Source organism: Artemia sp. Qi Xiang Cuo, chromosome 5, assembly GCF_049724085.1.
Source record: "Artemia sp. Qi Xiang Cuo chromosome 5, ASM4972408v1, whole genome shotgun sequence".
Classification (NCBI taxonomy): Eukaryota; Metazoa; Arthropoda; class Branchiopoda; order Anostraca; family Artemiidae; genus Artemia; species Artemia sp. Qi Xiang Cuo.
Genome location: NC_142798.1, coordinates 54,042,617 through 54,062,534, shown reverse-complemented (window position 1 = coordinate 54,062,534; position 19,918 = coordinate 54,042,617). Strand labels below are relative to the sequence as shown.

General features: G+C 35.7%; 1 protein-coding gene across 1 annotated transcript in view; it reads right to left on the bottom strand.

Annotated features, from left to right (window-relative positions):
• Positions 1-12,334: 12,334 nt before the first annotated feature.
• Positions 12,335-19,918, bottom strand: part of LOC148952275 (uncharacterized) — a 54,546-nt gene continuing 46,962 nt past the window's right edge. The window contains exon 4 of the mRNA XM_089089709.1: positions 12,335-17,767. Within this exon, the coding sequence (XP_088945835.1) occupies positions 14,357-17,767 (3,411 nt within the window). The 3' untranslated portion in view covers positions 12,335-14,356. The remainder of the gene's footprint in view (positions 17,768-19,918) is intronic.

The following is a 19,918-nucleotide window of genomic DNA, read 5'->3' as shown; positions in this document are numbered from 1 at the left end:
CAATTTTTTCTTAATACTTAGATTTTGATTTTGTCAATTATATTTGTTGTAACTAATAAAAGATGTTGATAAAAAAAAATTATTCACTCTGATACTTAGATTTTGTCAATTTTATCCCATGTATCCGAGAAAGGGGTGTCGATATAGAATTTAACCACCTTGATACTTGGATTTTGTCAATTTTATCCGACATATCCGACTAATGATATGGATAAAGCATTTATTCACTCTGACACTTAAATTTTGTCAATCTTATTCCATGTATCCGAGAAAAGGATGTCAATATAGAATTTAATCACTCTGATACTTAGATTTTGTCAATTTTATCCGGCACATCCGACAAAGGATGTTGATATAGAATTTAATCACTCTGAAACTTAGATTTTGTCAATTTTATTCCATGTATCCGAGAAAAGGATGTCGATATAGAATTTAATCACTCTGATACTTAGGTTTTGTTAATTTTATCCGGCATATCTGACAAAGGATGTTGATAAAGCATTTATTCACTCTGACACTTAGATTTTTCAATTTTATCCCATGTATCCGATAAAAGGATGCTGATATAGAATTTAATCACTCTGATACTTAGATTTTGTCAATTTTATCCGGTATACCCTAGAAATGATATTGATAAAGCATTTATTCACTCTGACACTTAGATTTTGTCAATTTTATCAAACATAACCGACAAAGGATGTTGATATAGAATTTAATCACTCTGATATTAAGATTTTTCCAATTTTATCCGGTATACCTGACAAAGGATGTTGATAAAGCATTTATTCACTCTGACACTTAGCTTTTCTCACTTTTATTCCATGTATTCGAGAAATGGATGTTGATATAGAATTTCATTACTCTGATACTTAGATTTTGTCAATTTTATCCGACATACCCGACAAAGCATGTTGATAAAGCATTTATTCACTCTGACACTTCGATTATGTCAATTTTATCCCATTTATCCGAGAAAAGGATGTTGATATAGAATTTAATCACTCTGATTCTTAGATTTTGTCAATTTTATCCGGCATATCCGATAAAGGATGTTGATAAAGCATTTTTTCACTCTAATACTTAGATTTTGTCGATTTTATCCCATTTATCCAAAGAAAAGGATGTTGATATAGAATTTAATTACTCTGATATTTAGATTTTGTCAATTTTATCCAGCATATCCGACAAAGGATGTTGGAGTAAAATCTCCACACTCTGAGTTGCCACATTATCTTTCTTTTTTGGTCTATAGGCAGAAAAAACCTACGACGTCCCCCTTATTCTTGACATTTCTGTCTATATACTGAGTCATCCTTATCTATCTTATGAGGCTTTGCTTTGCTTCCAGAGCAGATTCCAAATTTCGTTCGACGCTTCTATCGTAATCAGAAAGTTCGTGGTAACGAAGAGTAAGAAACGATCGACCCGGCTCAATAGTAACTGAAACTCAAAAAGACGGAATTTTCATACCAATAGTTATATAAAAAGAATCGGCTTTTTATGCTGATTTCAAATATATAAATTTGATACCCATCAAAGCTTACGAGCCTGAGAACATTTTCCTGATTTTAGAAAAAAGGAGGAAACAGCCCCTAAAAGTGAAATGATCTCAATAAAAATCACACCATCAGATTCAGAGTATCAGAGAACCCTACTGTATAGGGTTCAAGCTCCTATGTGCAAAAATGTGGAATTTTTTATATTTTGCCAGATGAAAGATCACGGATGCGTGTTTATTTGTTTGTTTTTTTGTTTTTTCAAGGGGTGATCGTATCGACCCAGTGGTCCTTGAATATCGGGAGAGGGCTCATTCGAACAGAAATTAAAAGTTCTAGTGCCCTTTTTAAGCGACTAAAAAATGGGAGGCCGACGAGGCCCCCTACCCCTGCCCTTTCTTCCTCAAATCGTCCGATCAAAATTTTTAGATAGCCATTTTGTTCATCATAGTTGAAAGGTATAATAACTACTCCTTTGGGTATAAAATGACCCCCCCCCCTCCCACATCCCCAGGAGAAAGGTCTTTAAGTTATAAAATTTGCCCATTGTTTGCGCATAGTATTTGTTATTGGGATGTAGGCATACATTTTCGGAAGGGGGGGACACATTTTCTGCTGGGGGTTGTTCTACGGGGGAATTTTCCACGGGGAGGGAAGTTTCCAGGAAGTGAACTTGTCAGGGGAAATTGTACACTGGGGGAAATTCGCCAAAATTCTTCTACAAAATTCTTTTTGTATGTCTTGCTTTCTCTTTTTCGTCTCAACTGTACGCGCAGAGTGGTTAAGAGTAATTGTCCCGGGTAAATTTTCACCGAGATTGAATTGTCTAGAAGATATTTCCGTTAGGAGGGGTTTTCTCCATGGAGGTGGGGCCAGATTTTCTGGCATTATTTAAAAAAGATCAGAAATTAAATAAAAAAACAATTTTTTTCAACTGAAAGTAAGAAGCAACATTAATACTTAAACCGAAGAGATATTATTGCGTACATGAAGGGGGTTTACCACTCCTCAACACCTCGTTCTTTATGCTAAAGTTTGAATTTTGTCTTCTTTAATAATGATTCCTGAAACACAAGAGCCGTTTGATTAGAACAGGAAGACACTTTTTTAAAAGTACTAAAAAAGTTTGGCGTAAAAACCGAGACTTTAAACTTCAACGTAAACACATCCGTAACATACATCCAATCAATATCATAGATAGCCATTTTATTCAACGTCATTTTATCGATTTTATCCATTCACTCTTTTTATCCAGAACAAAATTTGCACTTTACTGAAAAAACACAAATGAATGTGCATTGTCCGTTTAATATACATATACTGATATTTAGTAATCAAAATGTTAATATTATTTGATTTATTAAAGTTATAAAAGTAAAAACAATGTATATTTTTTCAGTGAAGCGCAAATTATGTTCTGGCCTTGGGAAGGCATAGGGGTTTTGCCCCCAACTTTTGTTAATTTCTGCTCGTTTTGAGTTTGACTCGGTTATTTATTGTAATTTCTGTTCGTTTTGGGTTTCATTTATTTATCGATGCTGATTTGTGGTAGTTTCACGCTTGGTAGATCATTTGATTTTAGTAGGAAGGCCTCTGTAGATACAGGGGGGACATAATTTATGCGTGTTTTTATGGTTTTTCTCACTGAGAATGAAAAAACATGGTTTTTCTCACTGAGGATAATTTATTCATGGTTTATTGATCCACGAAGGGGAGAGAATTTCTGAGAAATTGATTTGCATAACCGAGAGAAATTATTGATCCACGAAAGGGGATTTAAGAAACAATATGGCTTCTTTGATCTTTAGGTCTGAGAGATAAATGGTCTTTAGTGACAGAGATAAACTAATATTCTATTTTTTAAATATGGCTTATCTGGTCATTAGGCTAAGCCATAAATTAATATTCTTTCGAAACCTTAACAGTGTAGCTATAAACACCTTAGAGATGAAGAGATTAACGCGGGAATTTTTTTCTGGGAATTTCATATGTGATAGCGCAGGGATGCCAAAACAAATAGAACACACATAAATTACGTTTGGGGATTATTTGGGCGAAACCGTTTGAGACATTTTAGAAAATGATTTAAGTGAAACAGTTTGAGACATTTTAGAAAATGATTTAGGCGAAACAGTTTGAGACATTTTAGATGATGATTTTAGAAGATGATTTAGAAGATGATTTGAGGTGAAACTCCGTGGTCGTTATAACACGCAAGTTCCATTTGAACAGTGTTGTAAGGTCCCCTACCCCAACCCCAAAGAGCCCCCCTGGGCCCCAAAGGCGCCCGGGCCCCCAAAAGCCCCCGAGACCTAAAAGACCCCCGTGCCCCCCGAACCCCCAGGTCCCCCAAAGGCCCCCGAGTCCCCAAAGGTCCCCCGGCTACCCAAAGACCCCCCGGGCTCCCAAAAGGTCCCCTGGATCTTTTTCGTTGAAATGCAAGAGTTGGATTATTTCAGTAGTGTTTTCTGATGGTTTACCTTGTCACTGTTACATTCTCTTGATGTTTCAAAGTTCATTTTGGATCATTTTCGTTGAAATGCAAGAGTTGGAACATTTCAGTAGTGTTTTGTCGTGGTTTACATGTCACTATTACATTCTCTTGATGTTTCAAATTTCATTTTGGATTTTTTTTGAAATGCAAGAGTTGGAATATTTCAGTAGTGTTTTCTCGTGGTTTACCTTGTCACTGTTACATTCTGAAGATGTTTCCAAGTTCATTTTGAATCTTTTTCGTTGAAATGCAAGAGTTAGAATATTTCAGTAGTGTTTTGTCGTGGTTTACATGTCACTATTACATTCTCTTGATGTTTCAAATTTCATTTTGCATTTTGATTTAAAATACAAGAGTTGGAATATTTCAGTGGTGTTTTCTCGTGGTTTACCTTGTCATTGTTACATTCTGAAGATGTTTCCAAGTTCATTTTGGATCTTTTTCGTTGAAATACAAGAGTTGGAATATTTCAGTAGTGTTTTGTCGTGGTTTAAATGTCACTATTACATTCTCTTAATGTTTCAAATTTCATTTTGGATTTTTTTTTAAATGCAAGAGTTGGAATATTCCATTAGTATTTTCTCGTGGTTTACCTTGTCACTGTTACATTCTGAATATGTTTCCAAGTTCATTTTGGATCTTTTTCGTTGAAATGCAAGGTTGGAATATTTCAGTAGTATTTTCTCGTGGTTTACCTTGTCACTGTTACATTCTCTTGATGTTTCAAAGTTCATTTTGGATCTTTTTCGTTGAAATGCATAAGTTAGAATATTTCAGTAGTGTTTTCTCGTGGTTTACCTTGTCACTGTTACATTCTCTTGATTTTTCAAAGTTCATTTTTGATCTTTTTCATTGAAATACAAGAGTTGGATTATTTCAGTAGTGTTTTGTCGTGGTTTACCATCTCACTGTTACATTCTCTTGATTTTTCTAAGTCCATTTTGGATCTTTTTCGTTGAAAAGCAAGAGTTGGAATATTTCAGTAGTGTTTTGTCGTGGTTTACAATGTCAATGTTACATTTTCTTGATGTTTCAAAGTTCATTTTGGATCTTTTTCGTTGAAATGCAAGAGTTGGATTATTTCAATAGTGTTTTCTCATGGTTTACCTTGCCATTGTTACATTCTCTTGATGTTTCAAAGTTCACTTGGATTTTTTTATTGAAATGCAAGAGTTGGATTATTTCAGTAGTGTTTTGTCATGCTTTACCATGTCACTGTTACATTCTCTTTATGTTTCAAAGTTCATGTTGGATCTTTTTCGTTGAAATGCAAGAGTTGGATTATTTCAGTAGTGTTTTGTCGTGGTTTACATGTCACTATCACATTCTCTTAATGTTTCAAAGTTCATTTCGGATATTTTTTTTTTGAAATGCAAGAGTTGGAATATTTCAGTAGTGTTTTCTCATGGTTTACCATGTCACTGTTACATTCTCTTGATGTTTCAAAGTTCATTTTGGATCTTTTTCGTTGAAATGCGAGAGTTGGAATATTTAAGTAGTGTTTTGTCGTGGTTTACCTTGACACTGTTACATTCTATTGATGTTTCAAAGTTTATTTTGGATTTTTTTTTCGTTGAAATGCAAGAGTTGGAATATTTCAGTAGTGTTTTGTCGTGGTTTATCATGTCACTGTTTCATTCTCTTGATGTTTCATAGTTTATTTTGGATCTTTTTCCATGAAATGCAAGAGTTGGATTATTTCCGTAGTAATTTGTCGTGGTTTACCATGTAACTGTTACATTCTCTTGGTGTTTCAAAGTTCATTTTGGACTTTTTTTTTAAATGCAAGAGTTTGAATATTTCAGTAGTGTTTTCTCATGGTTTACCATGTCACTGTTACATTTTCTTGATTTTTCAAAGTTCATTTTCGATCTTTTTCGTTGAAATGCAAGAGTTGGAATATTTTAGTAGTGTTTTGTCGTGGCTTACCATTTCACTGTTACATTCTCTTGATGTTTCAAAGATCGTTTTGGATCTTTTTCATTGAAATGCAAGAGTTGGAATATTTCAAGTGTTTTATCGTGGTTTACCATGTCACTGTTACATTCTCTTGATTTTTCAAAGTTTATTTTGAATCTTTTTCTATGAAATGCAAGAGTTGGATTATTTCAGTAGTGTCTTCTCATGGTTTACCTTGTCACTGTAACATTCTCTTGATGTTTCAAAGTTCATTTTGGATTTTTTTTTTAAATGCAAGAAATTGGAATATTTCAGTAGTGTTTTCTCATGGTTTACCTTGTCACTGTTACATTCTCTTGATGTTTCAAGGTTAATTTTAGATCTTTTTCGTTAAAATGTAAGAGTTGGAATATTTCAGTAGTGTTTTATCAGTGGTTTACCTTGACACTGTTACATTCTATTGATGTTTCAAAGTTCATTTTGGTTTTTTCATTGAAATGCAAGAGTTGGAATATTTCAGTAGGGTTTGTCGTGTTTATCATGTCACTGTTACACTCTCTTGATGTTTCAAAGTTAATTTTGGATCTTTTTCCTAGAAATGCAGGAGTTGGAATATTTCCAAGTTTTAGTTGAAACATCTTCAGAATGTAACAGTGAAATGGTAAACCACAACAAAACACAACTGAAACATTTCAACTCTTACCTTTCAAAAAAAAACTCCAAAATGAACTTCGAAACATTTTCAGAATGTAACAGTGATATGGTAAACCAAGACAAAAACACCACTGAAATATTCCAACTCTCGCATTTCAAAAAAATCAAAAATTAACTTTGAAACATCAAGAGAATGTAACAGTGACATGTTAAACCACGATAAAACCCTACTGAAATAATCCAACTCTTGCATTTCAATGAAAAAGATACAAAATGAACTTTGAAACATCTTCAGAATGTAACAGTGAAAATGTAAACCTCGACAAAACACTACTGAAATATTCCAACTCCAAAAAATCCAAAATGAACTTTGAAACATTGTCAGAATGTAACAGTGATATGGTAAACCATGAGAAAACTGAAATATTCCAACTCTTCCATTTCAAAAAAAGATCCAAAATGAACTTTGAAACATCAAGAGAACGTAATATGTGACATTGTAAACCACGACGAAATACTACGGAAGTATTCTAACTCTTGCATTTCAAGGAAAAAGATCCAAAATGAACCTTGAAACATCAAGAGAATGTAACAGTGACAAGCTAAACCACGACAAAACACTACTGAAATATTCCAACTCTTGCATTTCAATGAAAAAAAATCCAAAATGAACTATGAAACATCAATAGAATGTAAGAGTGTCAAGGTAAACAACGAGAAAACACTACTGAAATACTCCAACTCTTGCATTTCAACGAAAATGATCCAAAATGAACTTTGAAACCTCTTCAGAATGAAACAGTGACAAGGTAAACCCCAAAAAAACACTACTGAAATATTCCAACTCTTACATTTCAACGAAAAATCCAAAATGAACTTTGAAACATCTTCAGAATTTAACAGCGATATGGTAAACCATGAGAAAAACACTACTAAAATAATCTAATTCTTGCAATTCATCGAAAAAGATCCAAAATGAACATTGAAACATCAAGAGAATGTAACAGTGACATGGTAAAGCATGACAAAACACTACTGAAATAATCCAACTCTTGCATTTCAATAAACAAATCCAAGTCAACTTTGAAACATCAAGAGAATGTAACAGTGACATGGTAAACCACGACAAAATACTACTGAAATATTCCAACTCTTGCATTTCAAGTAAAAAGATCCAAAATGAACTTTGAAACATCAATAGAGTGTAACAATGACATGCTAAACCACGACAAAACACTACTGAAATATTCCAACTCTTGCATTTCAACGAAAAAAAATCCAAAATGAACTTTAAAACATCAATATAATTTAACAGTGTCAAGGTTAACCACGAGAAAACACTACTGAAATATTCCAACTCTTGCATTTCAACGAAAATGATCCAAAATGAACTTTGAAGCATCTTCAGAATGTAACAGTGACAAGGTAAACCACAAAAAAACACTACTGAATGATCCCGGATACCAGTGCAGGACGGGGATCACATATCTTCTCAAGTCTACACCGAAGTGCTTAAGCCGGCTTAGAACCGGACAGCAAGAAGTCCCTGGGACCTCCATGAATGGAGGCTGTGTGCAATCCTGGGCCCATCTTGGTCACAACATGGTTTTCAGCGCTTGGCGATGCTCTTCTATCTACTGAAATAATCCATTTCTTGTATTTCATGGAAAAAGATCCAAAATAAACTTTTAAATTTTCAAGAGAATGTAACAGTGACATGGTAAACCACGACAAAACCCTACTGAAATATTCCAACTCTTGCATTTCAACGAAAAAAAAATCCAAAATGAACTTTGAAACATCAATAGAATGTAACAGTGTCAAGGTAAACCAAGACAAAACACTACTAAAATATTCCGACTCTTGCATTTCAACGAAAAAGATCCAAAATGAACTTTGAAACCTCAAGAGAATGTAAAAGTGCCTTTTCTTGATGTCTTGACGTCACCACAGATTGGATACAGCCACCCTGTGAAAAATACGAATGTTTTCTTAAATACGGCGGCTTCGCCGCCGTTTTCGGCACGTGGCAGGCTTCTATATATGGATTCTCATTGTTACTTGTCTTGTAACCGCAGACAATTTGGGCCTTTTCTTGATATCATGACGTCACCAAAGGTTTGATGCAGCCACCCTGAAAAAAATACAAATTCTTTCTTAAAGTCTTGACCTAATTAGATCGTTTTGTGGCCAGTCATCGGTGTTCTTTGCTTTCCAAACGTAGGTTTCATTTTTCATTTTTGTTCAGCTTTACCTCAGAAAGTTTTTTTTATGCGTTTTTCTTTAGCAGTTTAGATTCATACATCGTATCATTTAATTTTTTAATGTGATACAGACAACAAATACTTTTTTTTCAGCTTCCAACCACAGATCACTTACAATTTCGTTTACAATTCAATGTGATTCTCACTGCCGTTTTTTCTTTGCCATTTTCTTTGGCTGTTACTATTCTCACTTTCACTAGTTTTCAAATCACATTTATCTGTCCTTTAACTTTTGCCTTTAACTCTTGTCATTATGAAAATTATAACGCCAAACCTTTGTTTTTTATCAGAAGCTAATGCAGCATCAGGCTCTTGACTCTCGTCCGTATTAACTCTAATGTTGTTATTTATAGCTCTTTCATTGCTTGGAGCTTTGATAAAGTGTTGAACGTCAACTTTTGCCCCGGTTTGTCTTTTGTTATTATGACACACATATTGCAGAAACTTAATTTTAAAAAAAAACATGGTAAACATTGATGATCCTATCCATGTCAAAATCCCAAACCCAATTATCATAACTATCATCCTCAATTTTGGCACGTTTTGACTCCACTCTCACTTATCTTCTACCTCCATTTTTCTTCCTTCTTCATTTTGGATTTTCATTAATTCAGAGAATATTAGTTTATTAGTTGTAGATTTTAGATATTACTTGAAGTGAATCATTAAATTAGGCTAGACATTGGGTTTACATTGGTTTTGCAAGCTAATGTTGAAGTAAATCAATAAATTATGATAGATATTAGTTTATTAGTTGAAGATACTAGATATTAGTTGAAGTGAATCATTAAATTAGGCTAGATATTTATAAGTAGTAGGTTTAATGTGTCACTGAGTTATATATTTCTGTATATAACTTATATAGGCCTAGTCAGTGAGTTACACATATTTTAAGTAGTAGGCTAAATATGTCACTGAGTTATATATTTCTGTATATAACTTATATAGGCCTAGTCAGTGAGTTATGTATATTTATAAGTAGTAGTTTAAATATGTCACTGAGTTATTGCCTTTGCAAAACAAAAGTGATCAGTTTGTCTGGCCTCCCCCAGGCCATTCAGCATGTCCCCAGGTGGCGATAGGGGAACGCTCTACAGATCTGTAGGGTACCTCCATAGGAGGCATGGACCAAGGGGGACCTTGTCCCTGGGGGTCCATAATAGAATCTGGGGCACCCTTGCCCGGGGTCATAAATACAGGCGGAGGAGGAAGAAGGCCCCTCAAAGGTACACTCAAAAGGGCCCACTGGTTTGTCCACAAGTCCCATGAGTTACAAACCTTCTCCCAGTAATGGGTTAAATTGCATGGTGATGCAGAACACCATCGCGGGAAGATCCTCTATAAGAGGACAACCGTTGCAGGGCGTAAGATCCAGATCTATGGACAACGGCCTCTGTAAAGGGTTGCCTCGACCTTTTCGGGGTACCTGCAAGACTGGGGACCTTGCGGTCAACTCTATTCCCACTTGAGGAGTGGCGCCCCTCAAGGAAATTATAGCCTAGTAAACGACACAGCATTCGCACAGGATTATGACTAATGGACAATTCTTCTGGGATTGGTATGTTTTGATGGGCGTCTTTGGGCTGAAAAACCTCTTCCTAGCTAATTTATCTATTACGGGTTGCCTCCCCGTAGTAGCATAATATTTGTAGGCATGAATATATAATGAGTCGGAGGTAATAGGCTTGAGATTGTCTGTGCAGGATTTCGACTCTTATTTTTCTAGGTGGTACTAATTTAGGACATGACTTTTTAGGGGACTGCTTCTTGGTTGAAGTCATAGCCTCTATAAGACTTGTCTTTATCTTTGATACACTTTGATTAATTCTTTTCGGTGGTACTATTGTAGAGCAAGACTTTTGAGGTAACTGCTTTTTGGTTGGAGTTATTTGCTCTATAAAGCTTGTTTTTTTCTTTGGAACGCGTTGACTTATTCTTCTAGGAGGCACTATTGCAGGGTATGTCTTTTTAGGAGACTGCTTCTTGGTTGAGGTCATTTGCTCAGTAAAGCTCGTCCTTTTCTTAGAAAAACGTTGGCTTATTCTTCTAGTTGGTACAATTGCAAGGTATGGCTTTTCTAATGGCTCCTTCCTGATTGAAGACATTGGCTTTATAAGGGTTGTCGTTTTCTTTTGAACACATTGCCTTATTCTTCTTGGTGACACTGGCGTGGGACGATGTCCGCTTTCTCTAGAAGATGTACGACTGACAACGTCTTCGTCACTTTTCCTTCTTTTCAAGCTTCGTTTCAAATCTTCTGGCAAAAGTTTTCTGACATTTTTCTTCTCCTTCTTGACCAACTCTTGAATATTCTTTTCGCCTTGGTTAGTTCCGTCTCTTTCAAAAAGAATCTCTTCGTTTAACTGTCTTGAGCTTACCTTTGTCAAAAGGTATTTTAACTTTGGTTCACTACCTTCTTCAATACTGGTGTTTTTTTTTGTTTCTGAAAGAATCTCTTTAAACGACTCTTTTGAGCTTCGATTTTCTTTCAATTGCGGGGTTGGATTTAATGGGGCAATTTTTTCCTTTATATTAGAAAATTCCACAATAGCATCCGACAAATCACCAAATTCACTATCTTTCACAATCTTTTTTTCCAAATTTCTGCTAATTTTAGTGTCAGACATGGTAATGCTTGACATAACCGAATGCAATAACCGAATGCAGATTGTCAAATGAAGACAAGATAGACTAGATTAAGAATAATTAAATTCTTTTTTAATCTTGATCAAATTCTTATAGTAAATTCAGATACATGTATAAGAATATAAAACAACACTATAGACAATACAAATAAAAAAAAACAGTAAATAACAGAACCATTAAAATTGGTCTTAGTAATGCAGAAAGCAATAAATAAAGTAGGTCCTGGGAAGATTATTAGGGTTTCAACTATTTTCACTCCCACCATTGACTTAAATCTTGTTCAACGATACAAGAGAAAATACGCGTTCTGTACTATATTAAGGTACCTAAGATGCTGGTTAAACAGCTAGTTTAAATACTGTCTAAAGTGCTCAAAAATCTAAGATATCCGAAGTATTTGAATTCAGGATCTTAAACTTGAACAGAACTACAAAGGAAAATATGATGACAAACAACCTCATGCTTCTAATAAATCTACATGCTAGAATTCTCCCATTTTATTGGGCCTCTGTCCTTCCGATTGAAAACATTAACTAGCACCCGCGTGTTCGAAAATACACCCTTAGTGCGTGGCTTAGTTTCGTTAAAATCCTGGGGGGGGGGGCAAACTGGGAGCCAATTTTCCAAAAACAAGTGAAAATGACAGTAAAAACTTAAAAAAAAACCATTTGGTACCATAAAGGTACTATTTAGTACTATAAAAGTATTATAAAGGTACTTTATAGCACTATAAAGGTAAATATGTACTGAAAAATCTGTGTCTGTTGATGCTTGAATTATTTAGGTTTATGTTAGTTTTGACAAGATTTTGAAAGAAACTAAATTGCAGCTGGGGCGGGGGAGGGGGTTGCAAACCAAGGTCTGGAAGGGAGAGTCCCCCCCTGCCTCAAAGCAAATTACACCCCTGCATTACATGAGAGGTATCATACAAACAATAATTTTCTCTAGGGCAGTAGAGATCTGAGCAGTGCTTGTATCTTCTCACAACAGGGTCAGGTTCCACCTCACTTGGCATCTAAAATTTAGATGTTCCTGTGAAATTTGTTTAACCGTAAGCTCCCCAAAGTAATTATATGACCTGTACTTAAATAAGCATTAGTAATTATTTCGTTTATAAGAGAAAATCTTGCTACATATGAGTCCACATATTAATCAGTTCGACAAGCCTGACAGAACAGACAAACCGATTCACCACGGTTAAGGTAACGACTGAATCGAAGTTTTGATGCCCAAAAAACGCAGAAAGGGGGCAAATAAATAGCGTGGCCGTCCAAAATCAACACTAAATGTGTCAATTTTATACGGTTTTAAATTGTTATTATGTCAAACGCATTATTTTCAAGCTTTCTGTTTGAAATGAGAACACTTGAGAAACAGTCTAAATGACTTTTTTTCGATTTAATTCAATTGAAACGGCGTTTTAGTTGTAGCACATAAGTTTGTAACAGTAAATCATCAAAAATACAATTTTTCCTTATTGTTTTTTTAGGTGGCCCGAGCCCAGCAAACCATTTGGACAAAGGAATGTCTAATATGGTTCAAAAGCGCACGGCCTGAGTAAGAAACTACAAGTCAACTACTAAATTAAGCGGCACACATTTCACTTGCCGAAATAGTTCGTAACTGGAAGCTTTTGATATTAGACGATAAGGATGCATCTTGAATGTTTACAGAAACTATTTGACCGAAATCAATTATGTGACGATGACGGTAGAAAAAACGCATATAATTTTAGCTCTCCCAAATTTCTACAAAATTATGCTGCGTAGCTTAACTTTGTCGGAATTTCCAGCAATGCTTATGCAACAATTCGCTCAAACTCTCGGCTGACATCTCTCTTTTAACATATTTATGTGCTAAAATCGTAAAATCCTTATAAAAAAGAAAAAAAAAACACTAAAAAAACTTGCTAGAACAATTCAGTTTAAAAGAGAACAATCAAAGATTGTGAAGACAGCCACTTTTGCAACCAGTTACAGTAACCATAATCCCGAATACCAATCACGAATTTATAAGAAGAAACCCATTTTATTCATTTTTTTCTTACTATGTAGAATTGCTTCTTTGCCATGATATATAGAGACAGTCTTGGACTATGTTGTTAATATCTTAAGCAACTTAGTGCAATCTCTTAAGTTAAATATATTGAATTTGTGACTATAATAATAATAATAAATGAACAAAAAAGTAATAATTCTTTGACTTCTTGGTCAGTTTAGCTCGATAGGTTTCAACTGCGAAGAGCATCAAGGTTTTTATTTTCTATACCGAAGTTTTCTTTATTATTTTTGCTTATTTGATTGTTATGAAGGAATTTGAAACAGGCTCTGTAGAAACATTTAGTATTATAGATACCATGAGCTAGGACCTTCTTCCATATTTCATTTTAAGAATTCAGAAGAACTTTATTTGTTCGACATGTTAGAACTATCCACTACAACAAACATAAAGACAGTTAAGTAAGTACCCAGTCAGTGCCTTGTCACTCAAAGTTGCTCACTGGTATCACGAGGATCAATTTCAGAAGTGAAAATAAGGTCAACTCACTTCTTCGATTTATAGGGTCTGACTGTACATTGAGTTCTTTAATAGAGATCTAACCAGAGATTTGTAAATGTATTTTTAAATGATTCTTCGTATCTCTGAAGGACTCTGGAACCCCCAAAACTATGCATTTGTGGTTTATACAGTTCTTTCTATAGGCTTATGTTGAATATTAGTGCAGAGTAGCCGTCTTTCATTCCTCTTTCGTTCTTTCATTTCATTTTGTTTAGTTTTTAAACTAACCAAAAGCATGAAATAAATCTACTGCTAATTGGGTTTTCGGCTACTACAATTGAAATAAAAATAACATAGACTTAAGTATCAGTGGCACGGAAGTATCGTATTGAGTGGCAAAAGTATTAGCAAGCTACACTTTTAGAAACATCTGATATACAGGTAGCAATACGGTCGGCCATTATGAACATTTGGACGGCAGTATCTCGGACTCCAGGAAGACTATTTTGTTCTAGAGCCCTTTTAAAGGCCTCACTATCAAAATGCAGAGTCATTTTAGAGAAAGGTATCATGTGGGATAGCTCTTCTCCTTCATAAGATATTCCACTTGAGACTGTAGCACAAATTTTGTCACATACAAAACGAATTTTTCGCTGTTTATGCAGAACAAATTGGATCCTACGTCTTGCACCAGGATCCACACCATCACTCACCATTACTCTGTTGTTTTCCAATTTAATTGGGGATCTCACTTTATCATCAGCAAAAAGGACCTTGAAACACGGATTCTCCTTCTTAGTCTTATCTGTGCTAGAGACCACAATGCGACAGTCTACCTCATTCATGGTGGCAGAGTTATTGCTCAACTCTTTACCATGGAGGATATAGCCACTGGCCCAGTGTAGGTCTTTTTCTGAAACTGACATAACGTTCATCTGATCATCCAATAGAATCTTCTCGTCGAAACTCCTTGCTAAGCTAGCAGTAACTGAAAAGGTGAAAGAGTCCGGGTGAATTTCTCCTTCAGCAAAATTATTCTTTTTCAGCGCTTGAATATAAATATCCTCCACTGTCTTGGTAATATTTGGGTCTGGATTATTTTCCATAGTTAGCCCGACACAAAAATTACGAATCGGCAATTTAATTGCTGGTTTCGAAAATTTTGGGAGCTTTTTACTCTGCGAAAGAGGGTGCTGGTCCTTTGGCCTTAGTTTCACTGCTTTCAAATCAGTGCTATCATTCTCAAACAGCTTGTGATTTCTATGACGAACATAGTGCTTTCGACTAGGCTCTTTAGAAAACATTTTGAGAAACCCTTGGAAAGATATTTGTTGATCTTTTTGCGAGGATATGTTGAAAACGTAAAAATTACCAAAGCGAGCCGTTAATTTTAGACTATCAAGTAATGTCTTATCGTGGATAGGGAATTTTGCAAATTGCCGACAAATATGAGAAGTAAATCTTTCAATTGCCTCCAGCTTCCAGTCCTTAATAAACTGGGTTGAACAAAGCTTTAGAGAATACCGTTCATAGATGCTATGACGATACTGAAACGGACCCTTCGAACGCACAAATGTAATGTCTGAACTGAGAGTATCAGCATTTTTTAGAAAATATAAATCAGAATTAGCCATAAAGTATTGACATAACTGAGACTTGGGTAACACTTTTTGCATTCTAATAACATGACTCAGAATTTGGATCTCTTCATAAACTCTAAAGATCTCTGCACGCGACCCCACAGCATTCAATATAACTCTTGAATCTCCTTTGGGAAGTTTTAGGTCCACTTTTGCTCTTGTCACTTCTGATAAACGGGATGAATGAAATTCACGACGGCCCATTATAGCACCACTCAGAATTGGTGGCAGTTTAATGCTGCATGACAAAGACTTTTTTGAGTCAGATTTAACAGATTTTTCGACTAAAGGACAACTTTTGGATATAAGCACGGTATTTTCAGCAATCTGGCTTAACTTCAAAATCTTTGATTTTATTGTAGAGTTCAACTGAACCTCTTCAATCTTTGAGTTGTTCCAATTAATGCCTGTACGCTCAGTTAAACATGAAGCTTCCTGAAAAAAAGATAATATATGTCTCCCAATAGCTTCATCGAACGACTCGTTTATTTTCTCAATACTGAAACTGGCAAAATTCTCTTTGGCTTGCGAGGCTATGGTTAGCGGTTTTGATGATATGAGAACATTCATAATAAGACCACAAAAATCGGTAGCTGACAAAACACCATCTTCTGAAGGAATACGGTTATCTCTAACTATACCAGTGATCTTTGCCCACCGTACCAAGAACCAAAATACTGGAAGAAATTCCAGTTTGGAGCCTATCAAAGACTGGATGATTTCTGTCTTATGTAAACCCACGCTATCAATAGAAATGTCAATGTTATTTAGCACACCATTATGACTGATATGGCATTTCATATGTGCCCCACCAGAGCTTGTCACAACTGAACATCTCTCACTTTCACCAATAAGAATAGGTTTAATATAATTCTCCAATATGGCAATCTCAGATGCTTCCTGTCGAGAAATTAGTGATGAGATATTAATGTCAGACTCAGAATCACAGATGTAAGTTTCTATCGAGCCGTGAATCTTAGCATCGGAAAGTAAAACCAATGACTTGTCTTTAATCAATGCAGCAATCATCTTCCCTGTGTCGGTTTTCTGAGAGGTCACTTGTTTTAACGCATTAAAGTTTTCAAAGAAATAAGACCGAGCACTAGCCCCTATTTGCTTAAAAACCAATTTCTCGCAATTAAAACCATTTTCAGGCATCATTTTTGACCTTTTAATCTTGCAAAGTACATCAGGCACAAGCCAAGCAAAGCTAAGAAACGTTTCTGAGCCACATTTTGCTCGAGTGTATGATACTTTATACCAAGCCGAGGCTTTTGCCTTTATGGCACTGTCTGTAGCAATCCCGTCATAGAACTTCGTTTTAAATGTGCTCTTTAAATTTTCCATTGCTTTTTGAGCCAGGGATGGTTTATGCCGTGTAAAAGGTTGTGCAGTTACTGCGAATGGATCATGACCAATAATGAGGTTATATTCATCTTGAAACCCACATTGGTACATTATATTTTTCAAGGATAAAGAATAAAGTTCATAGTCCTTCTCCGCAGACATTAGGAAATCTTCATGCCCTGGAATAATTAAATCAAGATCAACATCATATCTACTAGAAGTACCTACTTCAAAATCGAAGGCCAATGTGCTATGATATAGCTGGCCAATTATTTTTTTGGATATATAAGAAATTTTTTCGTTTTTTTCCATAAAGTCAGGGTAGCCGTTTGTGCTAGTAATATACCAAGCATCAGTGGGGACTTCCGGCAGTATGCCTGTTTTGGGAAAGTCTACAGCATAAGCTTGTGCTTCAGCCAATTTCATCGCAATGGGATCACAAGCCCCTTTGTCAAGTTGATCACAAAGAGCAAGATGGAGATTTGATATTTGACCTAGCATATCACTAGATAGGCACTTAACAAAAAAATCGCTAAGGTTGTCTAGATTCCAAGGCAATGTGCAAGAGGGCATCTTGTTCTTCAATTTAGAATAATTGAAGGGAGGCACAAGCGCGGATTTTGGAGGCACAAGTCTTGCATCCCATATCACAGAAAAGTGATCCCCATCCAAATCACCACCACTACAGGCTGCAGAGAGAGAGAACTTGCAACTTGGTTTCGCTGGAAAAATTATAACATTTTTGTACATCTGAAATTCCGACCTATTTATGGCTTGTACAACACGGATGTCACCAGGGTGCAGACAAGGATTGCGATAAATCAAGACCTAAAAAACAAGGAATGTTAAACCAGTGAAAGGAACAGAGTCAGCTTTAGAGCTAGCCTCGTCAAAGAGCATATAAATTAAAGAAAAAAAAAATCGAAACGCAAAAACAAAATTAAAAAGCATTGAGGAATAAATGTGAGCCACTATTAAGAGGGAATATGTCCACATGCAAAAATTTGAAGAAGATAAAAACAAATTTATTTGTGCGTCAATTCTGTTAGCAGGACAGAACGGCGAGGACTGTCAGTGAAAGACGCAAAATACAATGGTTTTGGAGAAAGCTAAATATATTACATCCGTTAAATTATTCATCAGTTAACAAGTTCACTTATTACAGTAATAAAAATGATAGTCTTCAGAAAAAAACATTATTATCGTTATGTAAACTGAACTGTCTCAGGCACCGAGGGGCTAATAACTGACCGTAGCAGGTGTCCCTTCCTCCGTGCCTCCGGCTGTGCCTCCGGTATGCCTCCGTGCCTCCGGCCTGCCTCCGAGACACCCGGCCTCCTTGCTTGTTCAAAAATTAGGGATTTTTTAAGACTTAACTAGGAATTCACACCAGAAGCTGGCAACACTGATTCTCGCTGTTGTTTGAAATTATTCTGATGTAATTTTGCTGATATGGAGGGCCCAGATCAATAGGAACCAAATTTTATGTAAGCCAAGCATAGGTATAGAGATAGGACAAGTGATTGTTTTGTTTGTGTGGGGGAGGGGGTCCAGCCTGCTTAAATAATAGGCTATACCATGCTGTGTAAATATAGGCTAGGAATAGAGGAAGTGTATCTAAATACAGGGTGAGTCTGGTGCCCCAGCTTTTTGTTATGACCAAATAAAAATTTCTTGAAAAAAAATGGGCATAGTCTATAACTAAATATTTGAATTATGAGAGAAGGATTTAGACTGAAGCATATACCATTAGGTATAAAATATTTGAACGTAATGAATTAAGATATTTTTTTTATTATAATGTTCAGTTCGGATAAGAAATCTTTCAACAAATTGCCGAAATAAGCGATACCAACCACTGGCAAAAATACAAGATGAAAATCATCACAATAAACCTGAAAAATCTAATTTTGTCTCAACTTTATACGAGAACCTTAATATTGTGGCCTCCGTCTTGGATGCCGGCAAGGAAGGGCAGGGGGGGCATTCCCCCCTCGATATTTGGGACTATAAAGTAATTATAAGGAAAGCAAAGGAAAATCAGAATAGGTAAAACCCATGGAAAAAATGTTTGTTGCCCCATTGTTGAATGCCTGCCAGTGGATTCTGACCCACAATAAGGAAAATTTAATTTTTAATTTTTGACTGAGTAACTCCTAACCATTTTTCCAAAACTGTTTTTTCTATATGATTTGGTTAGAACAAAAAAAAAAAAAAAAAAAAACATTCTCCATGGTAATGAATGGTAATTAAATAACGATCCTTTTCAATAACGAAAGTATAAGAGCCTAACTATTGATAACATTTAGTCTAAGAATCAGCTTTTTATGGAGATCTTAAATATTTTATTGTTTATTTGCAATTAGTACAATTGTTAGAGCACAAGAAAGTTTGTATAATTATAGAAAACACAAGGAAAATAACTTAATAAGGGGTAATTTTGGTAAGAATATGCCGTCAACATTTGCTTGCATTTGAAGATTTACCAGTGATTGCTCACTGTGTGAAACACCAAGTTGAGAAAAATTGGGTTAGTGAGCCTGTGACGAACATAAAGAATTCTAGGTTTTGTCTTGTCAAGACTTCTGACGGCTTCATACCACCAATAAAAAAATCCACACTCTTGTGGTTTCTGAGGGAAAGGTCTGAGAAGCTGAGTAGTGACCGATTAAAACGGGTGATGGTCCAGGGCCGACGAGTAGGACTACGTGAGTCGTCACAAACCAATGCAGAGGTCGGTGTGAAATCGGAATTGCGTATCGGTGAATGGTGCTTTTACAGACCAGTTGGCAGGGGAACGAGAGTAATAGTTGGGCGGGTCAAAGAGTTTGGCTACTTATCTGAGTGAAGATGCCACTCTGTTGACACGCAGAATATGGCGATGCTGTTCCATGACGACATAGGAATTCTGTGCCAGGGGTTCCGGCTGAATGCTGATCTCACATTAACTGCCGCATTTGTAGACCAGGGTTACTGTGA